At 36.1% G+C, this 22,229-nt stretch overlaps 3 protein-coding genes across 4 annotated transcripts; all 3 read left to right on the forward strand.

Annotated features, from left to right (window-relative positions):
* Positions 1-1,789: 1,789 nt before the first annotated feature.
* On the forward strand, positions 1,790-6,849 carry LOC113728748 (uncharacterized). Its single transcript, XM_072077455.1, has 8 exons — positions 1,790-2,051; positions 2,178-2,249; positions 2,506-3,194; positions 3,360-3,423; positions 3,529-3,992; positions 4,087-4,482; positions 4,558-5,943; positions 6,559-6,849. Exons 1-8 carry the CDS (start codon positions 1,790-1,792, stop codon positions 6,847-6,849), a joined length of 3,624 nt encoding a protein of 1,207 aa, XP_071933556.1.
* Positions 6,850-11,857: 5,008 nt separating this feature from the next.
* On the forward strand, positions 11,858-13,772 carry LOC140036889 (uncharacterized). Its single transcript, XM_072079952.1, has 3 exons — positions 11,858-12,525; positions 12,716-12,904; positions 13,130-13,772. Exons 1-3 carry the CDS (start codon positions 12,286-12,288, stop codon positions 13,358-13,360), a joined length of 660 nt encoding a protein of 219 aa, XP_071936053.1. The 5' UTR covers positions 11,858-12,285; the 3' UTR covers positions 13,361-13,772.
* A 4,229-nt stretch (positions 13,773-18,001) lies between these two features.
* On the forward strand, positions 18,002-22,225 carry LOC113731804 (uncharacterized). 2 transcript variants are annotated; one of them, XR_003458595.2, is made up of 8 exons: positions 18,002-18,160; positions 18,274-18,396; positions 18,685-18,902; positions 19,753-19,896; positions 20,471-20,688; positions 20,959-21,217; positions 21,379-21,779; positions 21,916-22,225. XR_003458595.2 is itself a non-coding variant. In XM_027257247.2 (7 exons), exons 1-7 carry the CDS (start codon positions 18,073-18,075, stop codon positions 21,508-21,510), a joined length of 1,182 nt encoding a protein of 393 aa, XP_027113048.1. In that variant the 5' UTR covers positions 18,002-18,072; the 3' UTR covers positions 21,511-22,008. The 2 variants fall into 2 exon arrangements, 1 of the variants encoding a protein (XP_027113048.1); XM_027257247.2 differs by having other exon boundaries at positions 21,379-22,008.
* Positions 22,226-22,229: the final 4 nt, after the last annotated feature.

Consider the following 22,229-nt stretch of genomic DNA (forward strand, 5'->3'; position numbering starts at 1 on the left):
TAAGAACCTTGGCCATCTTGATATATGTTGGAATATGGCTGTATATCTATCTTTTCCTTTATTTGTTAATCCAATTTTTGGTAGGAATCTTGAGTATAAAGCACTTGCATGTTTATTTAATAAAACTAAAAGAAATTTAATAAATCAAAAATATAAAAATTATATAAAAATAAAAAATGAATTAAAGGAAAAAAAATATGTAGAAAATGGATTTGGGTATTGGGCGGGATCAATCTAAACCCATCCCAAAATGATCCCGCCCAAGTTAGTCCCAAAACACATATGGGTAAGGTTGGGCCCAAACCCATATGACTCGGTTCCATCTCAAACCCAAGCAAATCCCGCCCATCCCGCCCATTTTGCCACCTCTAGCTACAGTACAACAATGGGCCGGTTTCCATCGTAATTCTCATGGCTTCATGGGCTATTTTGGTCTTTCCAACATATTTGCCTTGCAATTGTTGCAATAGCTTCTTGCTTGTACCGTTTGCTGATCAGCAATCACAAATCAGAAATTAAATTATAATGCCCAACAAAGATATTGCGCTTTAATGGCCCTGCACCGTCTGGCTTACTTGTCCTTGGTCTTCAGTCTTCACTGTCTCTATGTTCCCAGTGTTGTGCTCCATTCATGCAGTCCCAATATATAAAAGTGGAATATACTTACCTTATTACCCTTGTATAACCTTAACTAGACTATTCCTCTTGTTATATAGTTTATAACTTTATAACTTATAAATATAACTTTAATGCCCCTTTTAAATTCTTTGCCCTTATGGTACATTTGTCGATGTTTGTATTCCACGTACTCTGCTCTCAACCCTTTGCCTTTGTGCAGCAATCTCAAGTGGTAATTTGTTGCACACCCTTTAATGTTGTAGCTCATTAATTGCTGATAGTGATTGTCTATGAAGTAGTCTTTTTTAGTCACTTGTACGTGTCCATTTTCAGTCCACTATATATTTTCCTCTTTTGTTACCAATTATCGGGGTAATTTTTGTATCCCATAATTATCATCTTGTCGTTTGAATATTCTTCCCTCGTGCTTTTTTTCTCCAGTTTATACATGTTTACTTCTATTTATCCTTTGTTGTATGACTCCTATTTACGCTTCATCTCTTTTCCCTCCTCTGAAAGCCACCCAGTTAGTATCCATTTCTGTGTTCCATGCTCTTGATGTTGTTTTTGCTACTACCTTCGACGTGATTCCATCCCGGTACTATTCTTTTGTTCTTGCCTCTGTTGTTTTAGAGTTCCGCTACATCTCTGTCTCCATCATGTTATCCATTGTTCCAGCAATGAATATTGGATCTATTGCTCTTTTGTCTACGTACTAGCCATCTGTTTTTCCTTTCCGCCTATCATCTACTTTGCTGCTTATAATTCTTTGTATTGGTTTTTTCAGCTCATCCAACATCCAGCTTTTGCTAACTGCTCAAAGCCACTAAGAGAAACCAGTTTCTTTCCACCACCTATTCCTAATCATTCAAAGTTAGCAAGACAAATCAATTTTCTGGGACGTTAACTGGTACGTACATAACTCTTACCTATAACTCTTGCATCATACACTTACTTTTTGTACCCAGTTCCATTGTCAAGAACCATGCCATCAGCTTTTACTTATTATTTCCTTGCTATGCATGTAATCCTTAGCTAATGTATATAATGTTTCACTAACTTACACGTCAAAACGATATAATCATCCTTTTGTTTGACATTTTTTATTGCCCAGCACAAACAATTATTATTTTTATTCATTTTATCGCTTTCCGATAGTTATTTTGTGACCATGCCACGAAAAAGAAAGTATGCTTCGTATGAAGAAATGTGTCTACACAAGAATCATCGTCATAGGCAAGCTAGGGCGTCTATGGTTGGCCCAATGGTTCATGCTAAAAATCCACCTAAACCTCAAAGTAAGAATACTTTATCCTCCACTCCAGTGTCATTGCTTTCCCAGAATCAGCTGTCTGATGCTTCAGAAAACATAAGCCTACCACTCTCTCTGCTATCCGAAGATGTCCCTAAAACATCTGAGCTAGCTTCACCAAGTAAGACACTTCGTTTAGTCATTCATATATACTTCATCTAACAAACCATTCAATGCACCTGTTTTCTTTAAAAAATAAAAACATATGCATGTCTTGTCTGAGAATCTTTGTCTACGAATAATGCAGCCTGTTCATCTTCTAACAACCACGTCTGCTGTGATGTTATAAATGGACCCAGTAGTGAACCCAGTACTAGAGGTATTTATACCTTTGTCAGTGCTATAATTTTTGCCACTATTAACTATCACTTTCATCCAAATTTTTCTAAATACCTTCATCCATCTTTTACTCTTTATATCCAGTTCAATAAGAAACAGTCTTTGGCAGCTCTCAAATTACCAACAACATGCCAAAACAAAATGATGGTACGCATGAAAACTCTATCTATTACCTAAGATAGTCAATAAATAGATCTATATCTACGACATATAATTGAACAATATCCCTTTCTTAGGTCATCAGGAAAAGGTTAAAAAAAGAAACCAACGCATTGATAGGATTCCTACTCAACCCTCTGTTTTACCTTTTGTCCAAGATTGTGTTTTCTGTGGTGCTAAACGTTTCTATCTTGAGCCACCTGGTTTTTGCTGTGCTTCTGGTGAAATTCGATTAGTTGAGAAAGAGATGCCTGCTCAATTAGCAAAACTCTACACTGCTAATACTCCGGAAGCAATTGAATTTCGCCAATGTATCAGAAGCTATAATAACATGTTCGCATTCACGTCTCTGGGAGTTCATTCTGATAAGGAGTTGAATAAGAGAGACAGAGGAATCTATGCATTCAGAGTGCAGGGCCAAATGTATCACTTTCTCAATCCACTGGTTCCCATGGATGGCCACAAACCATCAAATGTGCAGTTATACTATTTTGATACTGAGCATGAAATTGCCAATCGAATGGCAATTTCTAACAAATTCCGAGAAACTATTCTCCAGCAGCTGCAGCAGCTCCTAGATCACAATCCCTATGCTGCATTTTTTCGTAGTTTAAGAAACTTTGAAGACATTTATAATCATAAAGTCTTCTTAAACTCACACCCTTCTCTAGACCAACGTGTGTATAACACTCCAACAGTTTCTCAAGTGGCTGCCATATGGACAGAACATGACCTTAATATAGGAGATTCTTCCCAGCATATACAAGTATATCCAAGGAGTGGTAAACCACAAATCATTAAACACTATTTTGGATGTTATGACACGTTACAGTATCCATTAATTTTTGCAAGAGGTGAGACTGGATGGCATGAAGGTATACAAAGAATTTCTAAAGATCAACAATCTGTTCAACGTTCCATGACATGTCAGGGCCATAATATGCATATAAGACGTCATTCTTCTGCAGAAGAAATAATTTCAGCTGAGAATGCAGGTAATTGATAAAATATGATATATGTTATGTATAGTCCTTGCTACTATCCTTTTCTCCTTCATATAGTCTATCATATTTGTTCACAACTTTGTTGTCTTCCATCAGTTTTGCAGAAAAAAAAGAAAAAAAGGACTACTGTCTCTTGTCGTGAATACTACTGCTACAAATTTCAAATGCATGAAATTGACAAATCCTTATTGCTACACTGTGGGAGACTGTTCCAGCAATTCTGCATTGATACATACGTAAAGATAGAATCAGCAAGACTGGATTTTCATCGAAATAGGCAGCGACAGATTAGAACAGATGTTTACCAAGGAATTTTAGACAGTATTGCAAATGGAGAAACATCTGGATCAAATGTTGGTCGACGAATATATTTGCCTGCTTCTTTTATTGGAGGTCCTAGAGATATGAAACGAAGATACATGGACACCATGACACTGGTCCAACGGTATGGAAAACCTGACATATTCTTAACAATGACCTGCAATCCAGCTTGGCCTGAGATCAAGAAACATCTCTCTGATCGCGAAGAGGCACACAATAGACCTGATGTAACTGCAAGAGTATTTCGCGCGAAACTAGAGATGCTTAGAAATGATATTATCAAAAAAGGCTTTTTTGGCAAAGTTGCAGCATACACATGTTATAGAATTCCAGAAGAGAGGTCTCCCACATGCACACTTTTTGATAATCCTTGCAAATGGATGGAAATTGGACTCACCTGAAGCTTATGATCGTGTTGTATCTGCAGAATTACCAGATCCAGCTTCTTTCCCATATCTGCATTCTGTCGTAGTTGCTCACATGTTGCATAGACCATGCGGAACAGCTAATAAAAACAGTCCATGTATGAAGCAAAATGGAAAATGCAAATTTGCCTATCCAAAGGACTTTGCTGAATTCACAAGACATAATAAGAATTCATACCCTCTTTACATGCGTCGTTATGATCAAAAGACTGTCACAGCTCGCCATTTCCAGTTCGACAATCGTTGGGTAGTTCCCTACAATCCATACTTACTTGCCAAGTATGATTGCCACATCAATGTTGAAGTTTGTTCCACAATTGATGCTGTTAAATATATTTACAAATATATCTACAAAGGACACTCAAAGATACTGTATTAGCTTAATGCAGCAGAGAATGATGAAGCAATTGATGAAATAAAAAATTTCCAATCTGGACGATGGATATGTGCACCAGAAGCAGCATGGCGAATATTTGCTTTCGACCTCAGTAACTTGAATCCATCTGTCATGCCATTACAGATACACCTAGAAGGAGAACAGTCAATGGTTTCTAATGAGGATGATATTCTGGAGAGAGTTGTAGTGGATGAACAAATGTCACGAACCATGCTTACAGAATTTTTTCGAATGAACAGTGCAGATGGACATGCAAAAGAGCTCAAATGTCTTTATAAAGACTTTCCTCAACATTTTGTCTGGAATGCAACTCACAAAATATGGGAACCGAGACAAAGAAGAAGTACAATTGGAAGACTAACTACAGTGCATCCAACTCAAGGTGAAAAATACTACTTACGGATGCTACTAATGCATGTCAGAGGGCCTAAGTCTTATGAAAGTCTAAAGCACATCGGCTCAAGAACAGCTTCAATTTTTAGAGAAGCTGCAGAAATTCTAGGCTTGTTAAAGATTGATGACAGTGCTGAACAATGTTTACTTGAAGCTGTATCATTTCAGATGCCTTATACTCTTCGTCACTTATTTGCTCTCATTCTGGTCTATGTACTACCTCCCAATCCAATGTTACTATGGCAGAAATTTGAACCATACCTGTCTGAAGACATTTCTAAAGACAAGTCTCTATCAGCTGAACAGATAAGACTAAAAGTTCTCCAACTCATTGATTCTCATCTGCAATATATGGGCAAACATCTTGCTGATTTCAAGATAGTCGTCCCTAACACTGATGACTTTTCCATTCAAAGAGACACACAAGAAATAGAGGCTGAGTTAGACATCAAAGTTTCTACCGAGGACATAGCATCAGTTGCTCTTCTCAATCCTCATCAACGATCTGCTTATAATAAAATCATCAATAGCATTGACAATAACACATCAGCAGCTTTTTTCATAGATGGACCAGGAGGAACAAGCAAAACATTCTTATATAAGGCTTTACTAGCAACTGTGAGGTCTAAAGGTCAAATTGCATTAGCCACAGCGTCATGCGGCGTTGCTGCTTCTATTCTTCCAGGAGGACGTATAGCTCACTCAAGATTTAAGATTCCAATTCATGAGAATGATGACAGTGCGTGTAACGTTAACAAACAAAGTAGCAGTGCAAGACTGATCAAACAAGCCAAACTGATCAAAGCCACAATGGCTAAAAAATATGCTATTGAGTGCTTCGACAAGCTACTGAGGGATATAATGGATTTAGATACAATATTTGGTGGCAAGGTTGTTGTATTTGGTGGCGACTTTCGTCAAACATTACTTGTTGTCGTCAAAGGTTACAATGAAGATTACATTTCTGCCAGCTTGGTAAAATCTTATGTTTGGAACCATCTTGAAAAACTCCACCTGGTTGAAAACATGCGTGCACATTTAGATAAATAATTCTCAGAATTTCTTCTGCCTCTTGGCAACGGAACTTTGCCTTCTTTTGATGACTCGAGAATAGTATTGTCACACCATCTTACAATACCTTTTGTTGATGATGAATCTTCACTTTCTGCTCTGATCAATAGTGTCTTTCCTGACCTCACGGCATTTGGTCCACACTCATTGCATACACTTAACAGAGCTATACTAACTACTAAAAATGATTTTGTGCATGACATAAATAATCTCCTAATAGCACAGTTTCCTGGCACAGAACACAGATATCTAAGTTATGATGAAACTATAGACCGATCGAAACAAGCAGAACATGAAGTCTTTTTGCATTCGTTACAACCTTCAAGCCTGCCACCACATGAACTCATTCTAAAAGTCAATAGTCCCATTATATTACTTAGAAACTTGAACCCAAAAGAAGGTTTATGTAACGGAACACGATTAGTCTGTCTTGGTTTTGCTCCAAATGTGATCCATGCACTAATTGCTGTCGGAAATCATACTGGAAAACAAGTCTTTATTCCGAAAATCTCATTACAGTGTTCTGACACTAATATCTATATAGTACCCTTCAAGAGAACACAATTTCCAGTTAGACTTTGTTTTGCCATGACTATTAATAAAGCACAAGGACAAACACTAGACTTCGTTGGCTTGTACTTAAAAGAACCAGTATTTGGCCATGGTCAGCTATATGTTGCTTTATCTAGAGCTAAAACAGTAAATGATGTTAGAGTTTTAGTTAGGCCCTCTCCAGATGAGCAGACTGACACAGTTTCTACAAGAAACATAGTATACAATGAAGTCATATCAATCACTGGTGTTGTCTAAGTACTGTCTCTCTTTAATTTCTATCATTAACATCTGACTTCAGCTTTATTCACTTGGTTGTTCTAATACACAAAAATACTTCTTTTCCCTTATATTATATCTTTTATATCAACATTTTACATTCTATTTCATTCACAATAACATTTTCTTTTCCCAATAACACTATCACTGCCACACTTCTTCTTGCAGTCATGGATAACAGATGCATTTTAATAAAAGACTTCCAGGAGAAACAACGCCAATGGTTTGCCAAACTTTATGTAATAGAGTTGACAAGAGTCTTTGACCCAACTCCAAGAACAAAGGCATATCGACGGCTCTTATTTGCAGACGATCAGGTACATATATATCTCCAATACATACAATAAACCAGTATTTAACTTTCCTATAAATTATATAACAAGACCATCTTCCATCATCTATTTATATTCTTGTAACCTGCAATTTATGTTTTACAGAATGACACGGTTCAGGGCATCATCTATCAACAAGACCTGGCTTATATTGGTGACATATTCAAACTAGAGACATCATACTATGTTGGTGGTGCATACATCAGTAAAATTCAAGATTCCCGCCATCAAATGGGTACAACACCTCTTCAGCTAACGTTTGACAAAAGGTCCTTCATCCAACAAGCTGGAACTCCCTTACCAATGTCACTGCCAATGTATTTCCCCCTTGCTTCATTCTGGGACCTGGACCAATATCAAGGAAAATATGACCAAAGACTGAGTACACAACTAACCCTTCATTAAATTTACTCTATATAAATTATCACTTCATGTCCTGATTCCATTTCTATCAATGCTAACCACTGAACAGACATCATGTGTGCTGTCATTCAAGCATTACCTCAAAGAATGATTGGTGGACCCAAACCATTTGTTATCCAAGAATTCATTGTTCTCAATGAAGAGTAAGCAAAATCACATTTTTATATGCTTTATCTTAGCTAATCATCAACATCCAATGATTTGAACTTTCATTCTATTTCTCTAACTTTCACAGACAACGTCCACTTGTGCTCACACTCTAGGAACCTTTTGTGGATAATGAAGGAGCTCAACTTTTTCAAATTGCACATACCTACCCAGTTGTTGTGATTTTCAGGCCTATAGTAACCACTTTCTATGGTATATTTTACAAAACACAAACATTTCTATCTATATCACAAAATCTACAAACCAAATATTCTAACACAGCTTCCATATTATTACAGGCATCACTCTAAGAACCAAAGGAAATACAAATATACTCCTTGATCCTTCATTTCCACAAATCAGCACATTGGCAGGATGGTATATACACTTCTACACTCAAACTTCCTTCATTACTTACATTTCTATATAAGCATTACTCATATAATACAAATTAATAAAGATACCACTGTTAATACCATTGCTTTGTACAGGATTGAAGAAAACAAGAACTACATTGACAAGATAAAAGCACAAAGACTATACGAAAAAGCAAACTAAAAGATCAAGCCCCTCCCTGAAAAAAAGATTCGACAGATCTCACTAATTCTTGGTGCATACATTCTGGTAAGTTAATACATTAACTTCACTGCAGACATCAAGCTTACTTTATATTCAATTCGTACCATTATAAATATGTATCAAACTCATTTTAAATTATATATGACCAGCCAAAAGATTTCTGGATAAAAGGAACAATCCAGATTACAAATTCTCGCCAGCACTTCTATATTGGTAGTTGTACTGACTGTGGTTGTACCACCAATGCACCTATGGACTTTCAATTCTCATGCCACAATTGTAACAAGAGTCAAACAAAACCCATCCCCAAGTAAGTTATTATCCCATTCACAGCAAAAAACAACTCTTATTCATCATACTTACACACATATATATATATCTCTATGTATACATATTCTATCTATCCATCTAGCAATACCTCTGCACACATATAAATCTACAATTATCCATCTTCATATATCAGCATATCATTTTTCTATTACACATCTCTGTCTACATTAATATATTACTTTCCATCTCTAACACACTCCAAAATTCTCTAACACAGGGCCAGACTATTTGTCCAGATATCTGATGATTCAGCTCATTTGGATGCATTTGTCCAAGACAATTATGCAGAGAGCATAATTGGACTCACAGCAACACAAATCTATGAACAAACATCATCTGTGAGAACCACTAAGTTATACAATCTAATTTTTAGACTACTTCACAAATATATACAATAATCCAAAAAACTCTCTTATCTCATTCTCCTCAACAGGGACAAACAATTCCAATCCAAACCATCAATGATATACTTTTTTCAGAGCCTGTCTACTGTCAGATAAGAACCAGCTCCAACCGTACCACTCCACAAGGATTGCCAAGCTTCTTTCTCTCCTCCTATGTTGCTGTCTCCCAACAACCTCTCCCTACAATTGAAGCCAACCCACATGAAGAATCATCCATCACCATTGTCCTAGGTCAATCCATCACATCTTTGACATCTGAAAAACAATCTATTGAAGCTCCAAGCAATCAGACAGAGCCAACACCAACTTCAAAGCTGGCAGATTCTCAAATCACTACCACAAACACCACATGCACAACAAGATCTTCTGCTAAACGCAAACTAGAACTGAAACCTGACAAAGACAGCAAACAGCCAAAACAAGGTTAACAATGTAATACTATCTAAAAACAGTTCTTTTGAACCAACGTTGCATAATCTCTGTTAATACCTTTAGACCATATCTTTTGGTACAATCTGTTCCAGATATTTTGTATGTCTAACTCCAACTTTTGTGAACATGGTTAACAATGTAACGTTGTATAAAAAATAACTCTTTTGAACCAACGTTACACAATCTTTATTAATACCTTTACACCACATCTTTTGGTACAATCTGTTCCAGATTTTTTCACCTCTCTAGCTACAACTTGTGTGACCATATATAGTTCCATGACCTATTATACCAACACCTCTGTCTATTCACCTATTATAGATGAATAGATATGTGAATTCTGTAGTCATTCAAGTGTAGTGACAGTGGTACCAAGGATATATTCTTTCTACGTTAGTGTTTTTGAATATGAGAACTGTATATTCAGCTTTTGCAATGGCAAGAAATACGATAGTATGGCCTGGCTTCATATCATGTTTCTCAGTAAAGACGTTCCAGTTGTCTCTGATGTATTTGCCTTCTATGGTCGTTGAAATGGTTTTGCAGCCTGTAGTAAGCTTCAGAAATGGTGTTCGTTCTGCATTTATTCCTTGCCTCAAAGGTTTAGGAATTTTCTGCAAAAGTTATTGAAAATAGTGTTACTATACATAATATGTTTTATGTTGTCAAATGTAGTCTGTTCTGAATTCAGTAAAAGATGACGAACTTACCAATTGAAGCCTGTCATTGATAGAATATACATGATAGAAAGCTATGTTTTTTGTCAGCGTTTGGTGAAAGTTTGGACTTATTGATGAGAAATAAGTTCTATCCATTGGTGGACGTTCACCTGCGTCTGAAATACATGAATCAATAAAATTGCTAGCAAAGATTCAATTATGAAAATCATTTATACTTTTCTAACAAAAGATGGTCTTACCTCGGTTCATAGCAGATGAATTTGTGTTTGTCGTTGAGAAGGGACCTGTCCATGGTAGATAGTTTTGGAATTGGTGTTCGTTAAATATTAGTGTCAAAACTGTTTTGTGTATTGTATAAAAATAAAATTAGATAATAGTTTTGTATATTATTGTCCATTATATATGCATTCTACCCAAGTGTGAAATATTGTCCTTGTAATTGGATTGGCCATTCTCTGTGTCCATGCTTGACAAATATTGTAGTTTCAATTCGTTGTTGAATGGCATTGAAGAACGAGGTTGGAATCTTCTGTAAATACAATAGAGTGATCCAGTTGTCTGAAATATTTTTCACAGAAAGCTATAAATATAGGTTGAATGAGTACCGGATTGCACGTATCGTTGTGCCATATTACAAAGCATAACTTTGGAACTGGGTCTTCGATCTGATGTCTTGTGGAGGAAGCAGTATCTGTGGATCATCAGGTTTTCAGTGAGCATAATCGAATTCTTTTTGTTTGATATAATGTTCTATATACAATGTTATTGAAAGACCAGGAACTTAGACAGAAACATACCTGATAGATTAACGTCCATGCTGCCGTAGGAAACATTTGATGAATAACCAATGTAAACACTTAAAGCTGCTTTTATAGCTACGGTTGTTTCTTTTTTGACTATATTTCTTTTAAATATTTCTAAATGGTAGGATCACTTTCTAATCCATATTTTAGTTCTTATCTTTGGCAATGTATTTTTATTTGATATTTTCCCTGTTGAACATTTTTATTCTTATATGTTTGGTTTCTGTAACAATTTTAGATATGGTGCATTGATAAACGTTAGATATGAGCAATAATGCATCGGTACATGTGATTGCTATTTTTTGCTTAAAAATCAAATAATTGAGTTATTGGTGTGATGTTTTGTTTTATATAATAGTTAGTCATTTCTCATGTGAATATCTATGATGATGTTTTTGACTATATATATTGTATTTTTTCTCTTTTCTATTAGCTACTCCATGTTTTTGTTTCTTGTTTATAGTGTGTATAAAAGATCAAATATTAACATAATTTGTTTATTACTTATATATCCCAAAACGTCATAATACAGCAACATATTACCTTGACTATCTATTAACACCCCCATCACACAATAAAATCCATCACCCCCAACACTAAGCGCAGGGCCCAAAAACTAGTCTTACATATATAAAGCGTCCAACGCCTTGTGAACAGTGCAGATGAGCCGGTTATGCCGTGATTTGTCTGGATTTGAGGGGCCTTTTGGTCCTTTGATGATGGGTGGCAGTGGTTTCATTGTACATTCCCACTTATGTCCAGGTGGCTCTCTTTTAATTTACACGCGTGGTTGGTCGTTGCTGTCCGAAGCGGTTTGTGGGTCCGCATGGCTCTTATTCTCTTTTGCTCGTTCTCGGTCACCAATTTGCTCTCATTGTTTTTTTGCTTGTGTTCTCAGCTGTTCAGCAAATATAACTTGAGAAAGTTTCTTTTGGTTTTGAAGTGCTTTACTGTTCAGCAAACTTAGGCCGTGAGCTCAATCTCTTTTTGGCTCTGATTTTTCTTCTTAGTTTTCTTTCGCAGCTTCGGAAATAACTTGAACAATTTATGCGATCAGCAGGATCTTTTTTTTTAGCTTTCACTCTTCTTTTTGGTTTTTTTTGGTAGCTTCGGAAATAACTTGGGAAAGTTTCTTTTGGTTTTGAAGTACTTCACTGTTTGATTGGCTTCGCTGGAAATTTTTTTTTGTTGCTGTGGTTTTTTTGTATAGTTCATTTTAGGAGTCTGTTTGGTTTCCGCTTCAGCTGTGTATAATATGCTTTGAGAATGGGTCGAAATAGAGTATATGGAAGTTTGGAAGAGGCTCGTGCTGAGAAAAACTCGAAGGAGCCGCGAGCAACGTGCTGCTGCTCAGCGTGGGACAAAGAATGATGCGCCATTAGGAGTGTGTACATTAGCTGTCACAGCTTTTAATATACATGACCGAAATGCTGTGAATCAGCCAAATATGGGTGTCGTTGAATCTTCATTAGGTTCGGGTTCAGTATTGTCATTTGCAGAGAACAATGCAGAGCACTTTCGAGCTGTATGTCTGTGCTTATTTTGAGCATGTCTCATGCAATATAAATTGTTGTTTAAATCTTTTGGAATAAATGTTAAATTATTTATGTTAACAGTGGTTAAGCCTAAGCATGTACTTTGGTAAGACAAACGAGTTTGACTTAGTTAAGCATACTAAACTCACAATCTTTAACTATGCTTTGGTTGTTTTAAAGGAAAATCAAGGAGATATATCTAGGTCTGCTGGTAATGGTGCTAGCGAGGTTCCAACGACTAATTCAGATGCTGGTGAATCATCTTTTCATAGGCGACGTTGGCGTACAATACGCTGTGTGACTAATCCACTGACCACAATAATTACAGAGCCTGCAGTATTGCTCAGTGATGCAGAGCAATTTCCAACCGTATGTTTGTGCTTATTTTGAGCATCTTTCATGCAATAAGATTGTTGTTTAGACCCCTTGCAATAAATGTTAGACTACTTATATTACCGGTGGTTTTATCTAGGCATGTACTATGGCTAGACTAACCAGTGGGTGAGATATTAGTTTTTGTCTATTACAATTCAGATTGACTGATTTAGCCACACTGAATTCATGGTCCTTAAGTATGCTTTGGCTGGTTTGCAGGAAAATGAACAAAATGTATCTGCGTCTATTGCTGATGGTGCTAACGAGATTCCATCAACAAATTTAGATGCTGGTGAACCATCATTGCGTAGGCAACGTCGGTCTAGAAAACGAGCTGCGACTGATCCATTAACTACAATAGCTACAGAACCTGCTGTATTGCCCGATGTTCCAAGTTGTCCATATTGTCATGCAAAACAATTTCCTCTCATTTTGGCCGTTCTTGTTTAGAAATGTTCTACTACATCTATCATTTTATCAGGTGACAGTTTATCTATTTCCTTTATAAATATATCTTTTTATCCTGTGCTCCTACGCCTTACGACAAAAATTGTAAAACTGGAAAATAATTAACACTCGTATTAAAATTCTTGCGATGCCACTTCTCAGGTGACTCCATCATTTTAACATTCTTTTTGTTTGTATTAAAACCTTTAAATCATAATTAAAATTCTCATTAAATCTATTCATCGATATGTCCATTCCCCATGCACATACAAAAACACTATATCTAACAAATCCTATTGAAGTAAATTAATTACTCCTCTCACACTCCAATTTTCCAGACTAATACCCATTATAGTAAATTAAGAAATCCCAGCTACCTGACGCACAGCGTCAGGGCAAAAAACTAGTACATATATAAAGCATGAATCGCTTATGAAGTGTGGACAATGGGCCGGTTATACTGTGATTATTGTGATTTTGAGGGGCGTTTTGGTCTTTTGGCATTCGGTGGCATTGGTTCTGTTGGAATTTCACGGACGATTTTGGCAGTCAACAATTTCTGCTGACAATTTTGGCAGTCAGCAATTTTTGCTTCACTGGTTTCAGCCTCTAGAATCTGCAATGGTTGGACGAAAATCAACAAACCCATCTCCCAAACTGCCCCAAAACAACTCCTGTGTACTCAACCTTGTCGTACCAGCTTAAGCATTGGAGCTCTGGGGTCATATTATTCCTGTTCTTGTTCTCATTCTAACCAGAATAGGGGCTATAGTAGCAGCAACAGCCTTTTGGCCTTGAATGGTCTGAGCGACAACAGGAGCTCCAGAAAGCAGAAGACCCGGAAAGGCCGTGGCATCGGGTCGGGCAAAGGGAAAACTGCAGGGAGGGGTCACAAAGGTCAAAAGGCCAGAGGGACTATTAAGTTTGGATTTGAAGGTGGCAAAATCCCTCTTCGCCGCCGCCTCCCCAAACGTGGGTTTAAGAACCCTTTTAGCCTCACTTTTCAGGTGAATTCAATAAGTCTATCCACCCAGTCTTCATTATTACTGATCTTTTATCCTTTTCTGCAGTAGGATGTACTTAATTCCGTTGATTGTTCTCCTTTCTTTTTTTTTTCTTTTTTTGTGGGAAAATTAGTGAAAAGGGTGTGTTCTTGAAGCTCCAATGATGAATGGGCCACAAATTTGGGCTATTGATTGATTGTAATTCTAAATGCACACAAATATATTTACATTTTGTAGAAAAGTCGGTAGAGATGCCCCTTAACAGAAGCTGCTCAAATTTCTGTGGTATTCTTTTTGTGATTGATTAGTACCAAGTTTACTGATTTTGTTGTTGATTTAGTTTGTGTATTAGTTCTTCACTGTGAGATGGAGAATATGAGAGTCGATTTTTTGTTTGGAGGATGATTATTAGCACTTTGGTGATTTTTGAAGCAATGTAGGGTTAATTTGGTTTGGAAAGTGTTATTGAGCTTGTAAGAGTGGTTTTTCTTCAACGAATTTCTGTATCATGAGGTTGGTTGCAAGAAAAAAGGGAAACAAATTTGGCAAGATTTTTGTTGTGAATAGGGAACTATTTGTATTGAAGTTACCAGTATTGGATTTGAACTACTTAAACCTTGTTACATATACACACAAATTGAGAAGTTTAGGATGTATGCAAATGACAGGGTTGTCAGGTTGACTATACAACTCGTTGTAGGAGTCTTGGTCACTGGAAAATATGCAGAGTAAGATAATTTTGGAATAGTGAAACTATGTGTTGTGTAGTAAGGGAAAAATGTGCTGCTCACCTAGATTTGCTTAGAATGTTGTGTGGTGTTTTGTTATCCTTCCTTTGGATGAAAAGCAACTATTTAGTAGCTTGAATCCACAATTTAGATTTCTTTTGTTGGTTGCCCCTAGTAGAATCATGATGTTTTTTGCAAGGAGTCTGAATAATTGTCTTGAACAACTGTAAAGACATAGTACTCAAAACCAAATGAACTGCATGCTTATGTCCAATTCAAAGCTACAAGCAAGTCTAGCACTTTTCATTGCTGAAGTAAGTGACCATGATAAAGTACATGAAAAGCACAAAATGTGCAAGGTGAAGAACAAGCCTAGCGCTATTTTAGCTTTGCTTTTCTTAAAGGCCATTGAATCTGTTTTTGTCTTATATTGACCCTTGGTCAGTGAGCAGTGGGATTAGTTCATTGGGCTTAGTGGATAAGTTATTATAATTATACAAAAGCCTCGGATGACTTGATTAATGAAGTGTAGGAGCTTAATAGTTGTACTCATTAATGCTGCTTTAGACTATTGATTCTTGAGGCATATCTAATTTTTTTGCTGCACTTGTATTATGGTGCATATGTTATTTGTTATGGTATTTCAGTTTATACATATAGTCTTTGATGGACTTATTTTCTCTATTTATGCTAGAATCTGTTATTCAGCATGCATCTTTTATTACTTAAGACATTCACGAACATTATTGTTTGACAGTTGTGAGTTCACGAACATTATTATTTAAGCTGCAAATTTATAGGTTATTTTGTGTTCTTAAAAGAGAAAGAATTATAAATAGGTAAGAATTATAAATCAACAACCAAGTAAGAGAAAGAATAATCAAATAGGTAAGAATTATAAATCCAAAGAACCTAGAAAGTAGAAAAGAAAAATTTTAAGCTCAAGAAATTATTAGATATTGTATATATCTAAGCCATTATCTTAGTGAAAATTCAAAGAGCTTCTTCCATGCTCCTTGTACTCACCACATAAAGTGTTGCCTCTTATACAAATTATCAAAACCAAAATCATCAAAGTTTCCAAAAAAAAAGAAAAAAAGAAGAGATAGACAGCCTAAAAAAGGGAAGAAAGAAAGAAAAATAAGAAAATATGTATATTCACCCTTGCAAGTTAAAGTTGTTTAATATTGAGAGTCCGAGGCTCATTTTCAATAGATGATGTCCTATTCAAAGAAACCATTGTTGCTCCCTCCATTCTTGAACACTTTTAATCTATCAATCAAACAATCATCTGAATTGCTAACAATAAGAATAGGATCCAATATGAAATCCTGATTAGGAGAAATGGTAGTATATAACTATATATAAACCGAGGTCATGGTGGGCTAGAGTTGAATAAAAATTACGTGTCATGAATATAGACCTATTAATGTAAAACAAAAAAGCCACTGAATATACAAAAAAGATTAATTCAATTTTACTTTGGTTTGAAATATTTTTAAATATGTTTGAATGCTCATTCAAGTATAGCAAACAAAAGAAAATGACAAACCCATTTTATAATTGTCTTTCTTTATTTCTTTCTTCTAAAAGATTGTTAAATGTGAAGTACTAGCAAACAGAAATTGTCAAAAAAATTGGAAATTGTCAAATTGCTTGTCTTAGAGAAGTAACATGACTAATAAGCAATGCTACACATTACATGTATAGCTATATGCCTTTTAGTTCTACCTAATTTTAGGCATTACTTACTGATTAATGCTACATTAAGAATGTTAAATAATCATGCCTTTTAGTTCCGCCTAATTTTAGGCATTACTTACTGATTAATGCTATATTAAGAGTGTAAGATAATTTGATTTCAAACTCATTTTATTTGTGCAATTAGGAAAAAACACACACACACACATATGGCTACTATATCTAACAAAGATAAAAAAAAACACACAAACATAACAACAAAATAATGAGTCTCAGCTACCTGATGCATGGCGTCAGGGCTGAAAATATAGTATATATATAATCTTTCCAGAAAATAATTTACCAAAATAAATGAGAAATATTAACCCTTTGGTATGTTTGTATGGGCCAATGCAATAGAATTGGGCAGCTTCTCTTGGGCCTGTTTCGGGTATGTTGAGCATCGGCCCTTTTGTATTCTTGCTCTTAGCTTGACGAGCTGATTGAGCCTGGCTTAATTGGTGAATGGTGATACAGTTGTTCTCTCTAATTCCTTCTGCGGTCTTTCATCTGTTTATAGTTGAAAAACACTTCAGAATCCCTGATTCAGAGAGAGGCTATCTAACTATTGTTGGATTATCGCTGGCCAAAAATCGCATCGAGGTAGACTTTTTTAATCCGTTTTCAGTAATCTCTTTACTTCAACTTCCCTGCGAAATGAAATTTTAGATATTACCTGCAAAATCTTCAAGATTGCATACTTCAAATATGTTTGAATTCCTGTAAACTCTGCATTGTTTTGATTTTTGGATGTCTTGTTGAAATACTGGTGCTCATATTGACACGGCTAGAAGAAGAAAGAAAGAGGATGAAGGAGCTGAAAAAGAAGAAGGAATGAAGTTTAAGGAGTGTGAGAAGAAAAAGCCAGTTGCTAGTTTTTGTTATTTAACAAATCGGCTTCTGTACTTGTGGGATAGGATTAAAATTATTGGCATCTTTTTAGTATTGATGATTAAAGAAAACAATAAATATTTGCATGGATAACGCTCGTAGCTCAAAATTTGGGGGGTTTTTTTTGTTTGTGCGTGTGTGTTTGCAGTTAAGAATTGGGAAAAGAATTAAAAACCTAGTTTTATTAGTTTGCAAAGTTTTTATTTCTCATTGCTTTGTAAAGACTACCTTTTTTGTTCAACTCATCCGACTCAGAAAGTATTATGTAATTTTGCAGACGATAGAAGGCTAGATTCTGCTTCTTCTTGTACTTTGAGGAGTGCATCGAACTGAGTTTTTTTGATAGAATTTGATGTTTGCAAATATGAGAGCTTGCAGTAGATGGCGGATATTCCTTCTATCTGTGCCTATGATATTTTTCTTGCCTCATATACTATCAGGTGATACTTTATTTCTTCCATGATAATAATAGGTTAATTGCTACTATAAGTTTTAAATATGCTTCAATTTTTTATGAGTAAGACTTATGGGATGAGGATGTGTATTTATTCAGTATTGAAGTTGCAGGAGGACTTATCTGCACAAAATTTGCACCGAGACAAGCCCAAGAAATTCGATCATTTGGTTCTTGGAGCTGCTGCGGGGGTTGGTTTGCCTGATCGCCTGCAGTGCGAAGGTTTTATTTGCTTCATTTCTTGAGATAGAGTTGCATCCCACCTTCTGCTTTTCTATTTTGCTTAGATTCTGATTTCCATGTCTATTTTGTTTTTATTGTTGGTTCTTATGTGTATGTATATTATTTAGTTTGCTTGTATCAGAAATACTTTGTGCAAGAAGCGTGTTTGTGCATCAGGATTTGGTTGCAAAACTATGACGAGTAGTGACTTGCTAAAACCTCTTTACAGTGTATGCGTAGGGCTTGGATGGCTGACTTTGCTCATATTCTAGAACTTTTGTTGTGCAGGCACCAGAGCTCTTAATAGGACACAGTTTTCTACCTTCTCTGAGAATTCCATCAATGGGGACCAGATATCCTTTGTCACAGTGTTCACAACTTACAATTCTAGTGTAGATGTGCAAATAGATAGGAAAGTAATTGACTTAGTAACTGTGGGGAACAAATCATACAACAAGGTGAACAGATCACTGGCCATTTTGAATGTGTTCATTGATTTCATTCAGGTAAATATCTGCCTTTTGATAGCAACAGTTATCAACATAGGGGACAATGATGTTACAAGTAATCTTCAAATAATGGTGCCATTCTAAGGTTTTTTATAGGGTTGATTATGTATCGGGTGTTGCACATGCATGCATCACCTGATTTTTAGACATATTTTACATCAGAGGGGATTCTTGGGGTAAAATATGTATATCCAAGTAATAAGAGCCATGAGTGTTGGATTGGCCTTCACTCTCAAATGTCTTAGTACCTTTACTAAGTGCCATGGACTCTAGATGGTTAATGCTGTCAATTTTTCCTGTATATGATTATTTTTTCCACGTCTATTTAGATGGTTCAACCAAACATACATCAGTGAAAAGCAGAAGAAGAAGCGTCTCTGATCTGTTTGGCAATAGCTTGATTTTGTTTTCAGCCACCATTGATGTGACAATTTTGTTACAAATACACTATAGTCCCTCTATTTTACAGAAACTATGGTAGACTTTAAAAATTTGCTGATAAAAGTAATAACCAAATGAGATTCTTCATATTAAATTCATTTTAATTTGGACAAGGTGGAGAACTGGAGTCACTACTTTTTTGATGCATAACATATAGTGAAAAAAGGAATATTTTTTGCATTAAAAAAGTTTGTTTGATCACTCTTAAGATGTGAACTAGGTTGTTTTTAATGGAGGGGTAATAGTTTTGCATGCATCTTCTGTTCTGCTATAAGTGTTGAAGATACTTATGATGTCTACTTACACACACGTCACAAGGTGCTTGTGCAGTGATTTCTTTTTTTTCTTCTTCTTTTTTTTTTTTGCATGTATCAAGTTTTAAACACGTGTGCAACAAACTTTGCAGGCAACCATGTCCCACAGCAAAGTCATCATTCTTACTGATCCATCTTCTGAGCTTCCAGTGCACAGAAACAGGGTTACCATACATCCCATTCAAGGTGAATATTCACGAGACAGGTTGATGCTTCAAAGAATCAGGTCTTACATTGTAAGAGCAAAATGCATCAAGTGGAATAACTAGAATTTTTTATTAATTTGTGTTACCCTAGCTTGTCCTTGTGTGTGTTTTTTTCCTATCCTTCTGGTTTTTTCTAAGACATCGTGGCCCTTTTAGTGATTGACGTATCTGCTTTTCAATCTGCATGTGTTTTTGTGTTGTTTTGTTGGGTTTTTTTTTTGGGGGTGGGGGTGGGCTTGCCCTGCAATTTCTTGCTTGTCTGCGTATATGTGTGAGAGAATAACCTATTAAAGTCTCTTAGGATCAGTACAACCTGTTAGCAAGCAGCTTTTTAGGTGAACATCAAATACTAATGTATACACTATTGACTAAAGGTTCTACAAAGTGGTCGTTATTTTCCTGCATCATCAGTGATATTTACACTTTTTATTTGTGACCATGTAATGTAACTCAATTGTTTGCTTTTTCAGAATAACTTAGACCAATTATGAAGTTTCGTATCTATGTTTTTCTGTGTAAAGCATACTTTGCATTCAGCTGCAGAAAACTTGAGTACTTATAAATTGCATATTGATGTTCGTTGCACTTATCTCTCTGTTGACAGGTCTTTCTAGAGACAAGGCTTGAAGAATACTCACTGGGGAAGGGACAAATCAATCATTATATTTTTACTGACTCAGATATAGCAGTCATTGGTGACCTGGGACAATTCTTTCGTGACTATCCGAATTTCCATCTGGCTCTCACCTTTCGGAACAACAAGGAGCAACCGCTAAATTCAGGATTTATTGCAGTTAGAGGCACTATTGATGGAATGAAAAGGTGCATTGGTTTTTAAATAACATGCTATTGGTTAAATAGATCATGCAAGTTGGATGGTTATACTCGTACAATGACCAAAATGTCTAAACTCTTCAAATGGGGTTTCTTTCCTTGATTCCTAAACTACTCCTGGTTATTTGAGCAAAACCTGTTGTCATATTATGTAGTCTATTTTCTTTTGTCTGTGTCAGATCATGAGTTTCCTCTGAGAAAATTTTTCTTTCTTGATCCTTCCCTTTTCTTTAACATTTCAAACTCCTTTATGTGCAGGGCCAAGGCTTTCTTGGAGGAGGTACTCAAAGTCTATATCTCGAAGTACATGAGAGCTTCCAGAATGCTTGGAGATCAACTAGCTCTTGCTTGGGTCGTAAAATCTCAACATTCCTTTGATGCAAGAATGTTTACCAAAAAACAACCCTTTCTACATGACATTGATGGTACCTCAGTGTTATTTTTACCATGTGCTATCTATAACTGGACACCACCAGAGGGTGCTGGGCAATTTCATGGGATGCCCTTGGATGTTAAGGTATAGTTTAGCTATCAGTTTACGCTTTGCAATGATCTCTGTGAAGAGCTCAAACCAATTTTTATTTCTTGTGAACTGAATTCGTGCTCCCATCATGATCTGATGGTCTTTTGAGGGAACATGTGTGTGACGCTGGTGTCTACCTTTGTTCCTGGATGCAGGTGGTTCATTTCAAGGGATCAAGGAAAAGACTTATGCTTGAAGCTTGGGACTTTTTCTCATCATCTAATTCTGACATCTCAGATATGTTGTGCCTCATTCTGAAGAGTGGAAGGACAAAGTATGATTTTTAAATTTTGCTTTTTACAGTTTTCAGGCAGAGTTTATGTCTGTTAAGGATTTGATTCATTCATTTGTGGAGAAAGAGGAAAGTATTCATGCCAGTGGAGCTTTGGCATTCTAGAAGCCTGCACTTTAACTTGGCACAAAGGAAAAAGCCATCCTTTGGCCTTCAGTTCATTGTTTGGTGTCGTCGGTTGGCTGGTGATCTTTTTCGTCTTTCCTACTCTCTTGAGCATGGAAATCAAATCGTGTACCGAACAAATGCGGAATAGATTCCATTGTGAGATCTGAGTTTTCTGCAGTTACTAACCTTGAATGTTCTACTAAGCCCCAAAGCTCTTGCAAAAGCAATACGAGAATTGCATTTTAGAGTTTGGGCTTGCGTTTGAGCTGACAGGTTTTCTACATTTCTGCAGATTTTACATGATTGTTACGAGCCACGCGACATGCAAATGTACACTGTACGGACTTTTTCCATGTTCTTTCACATAAACGCCATCTTTCTTGTATTTTTTCCTTGTACTTTTGAGTAGTCTATCGTTGGAGGTGGGAAGTAGTTCAAGATGTAGACCTAAATGGTCTACGTCAATATAATGGCAGATTGTTTTGAAACCTGGGTTGGACCAACGATTCGACCGATTGGACTAAAAATCGGTCATGATTTTGGTTCGGTTCATATTTTGGATAGATTGAATTACAAATCGGTCAAGATTTTGATTCGGTTCATATA

This window comes from Coffea arabica, chromosome 2e, assembly GCF_036785885.1.
Source record: "Coffea arabica cultivar ET-39 chromosome 2e, Coffea Arabica ET-39 HiFi, whole genome shotgun sequence".
Taxonomy (NCBI): domain Eukaryota; kingdom Viridiplantae; phylum Streptophyta; class Magnoliopsida; order Gentianales; family Rubiaceae; genus Coffea; species Coffea arabica.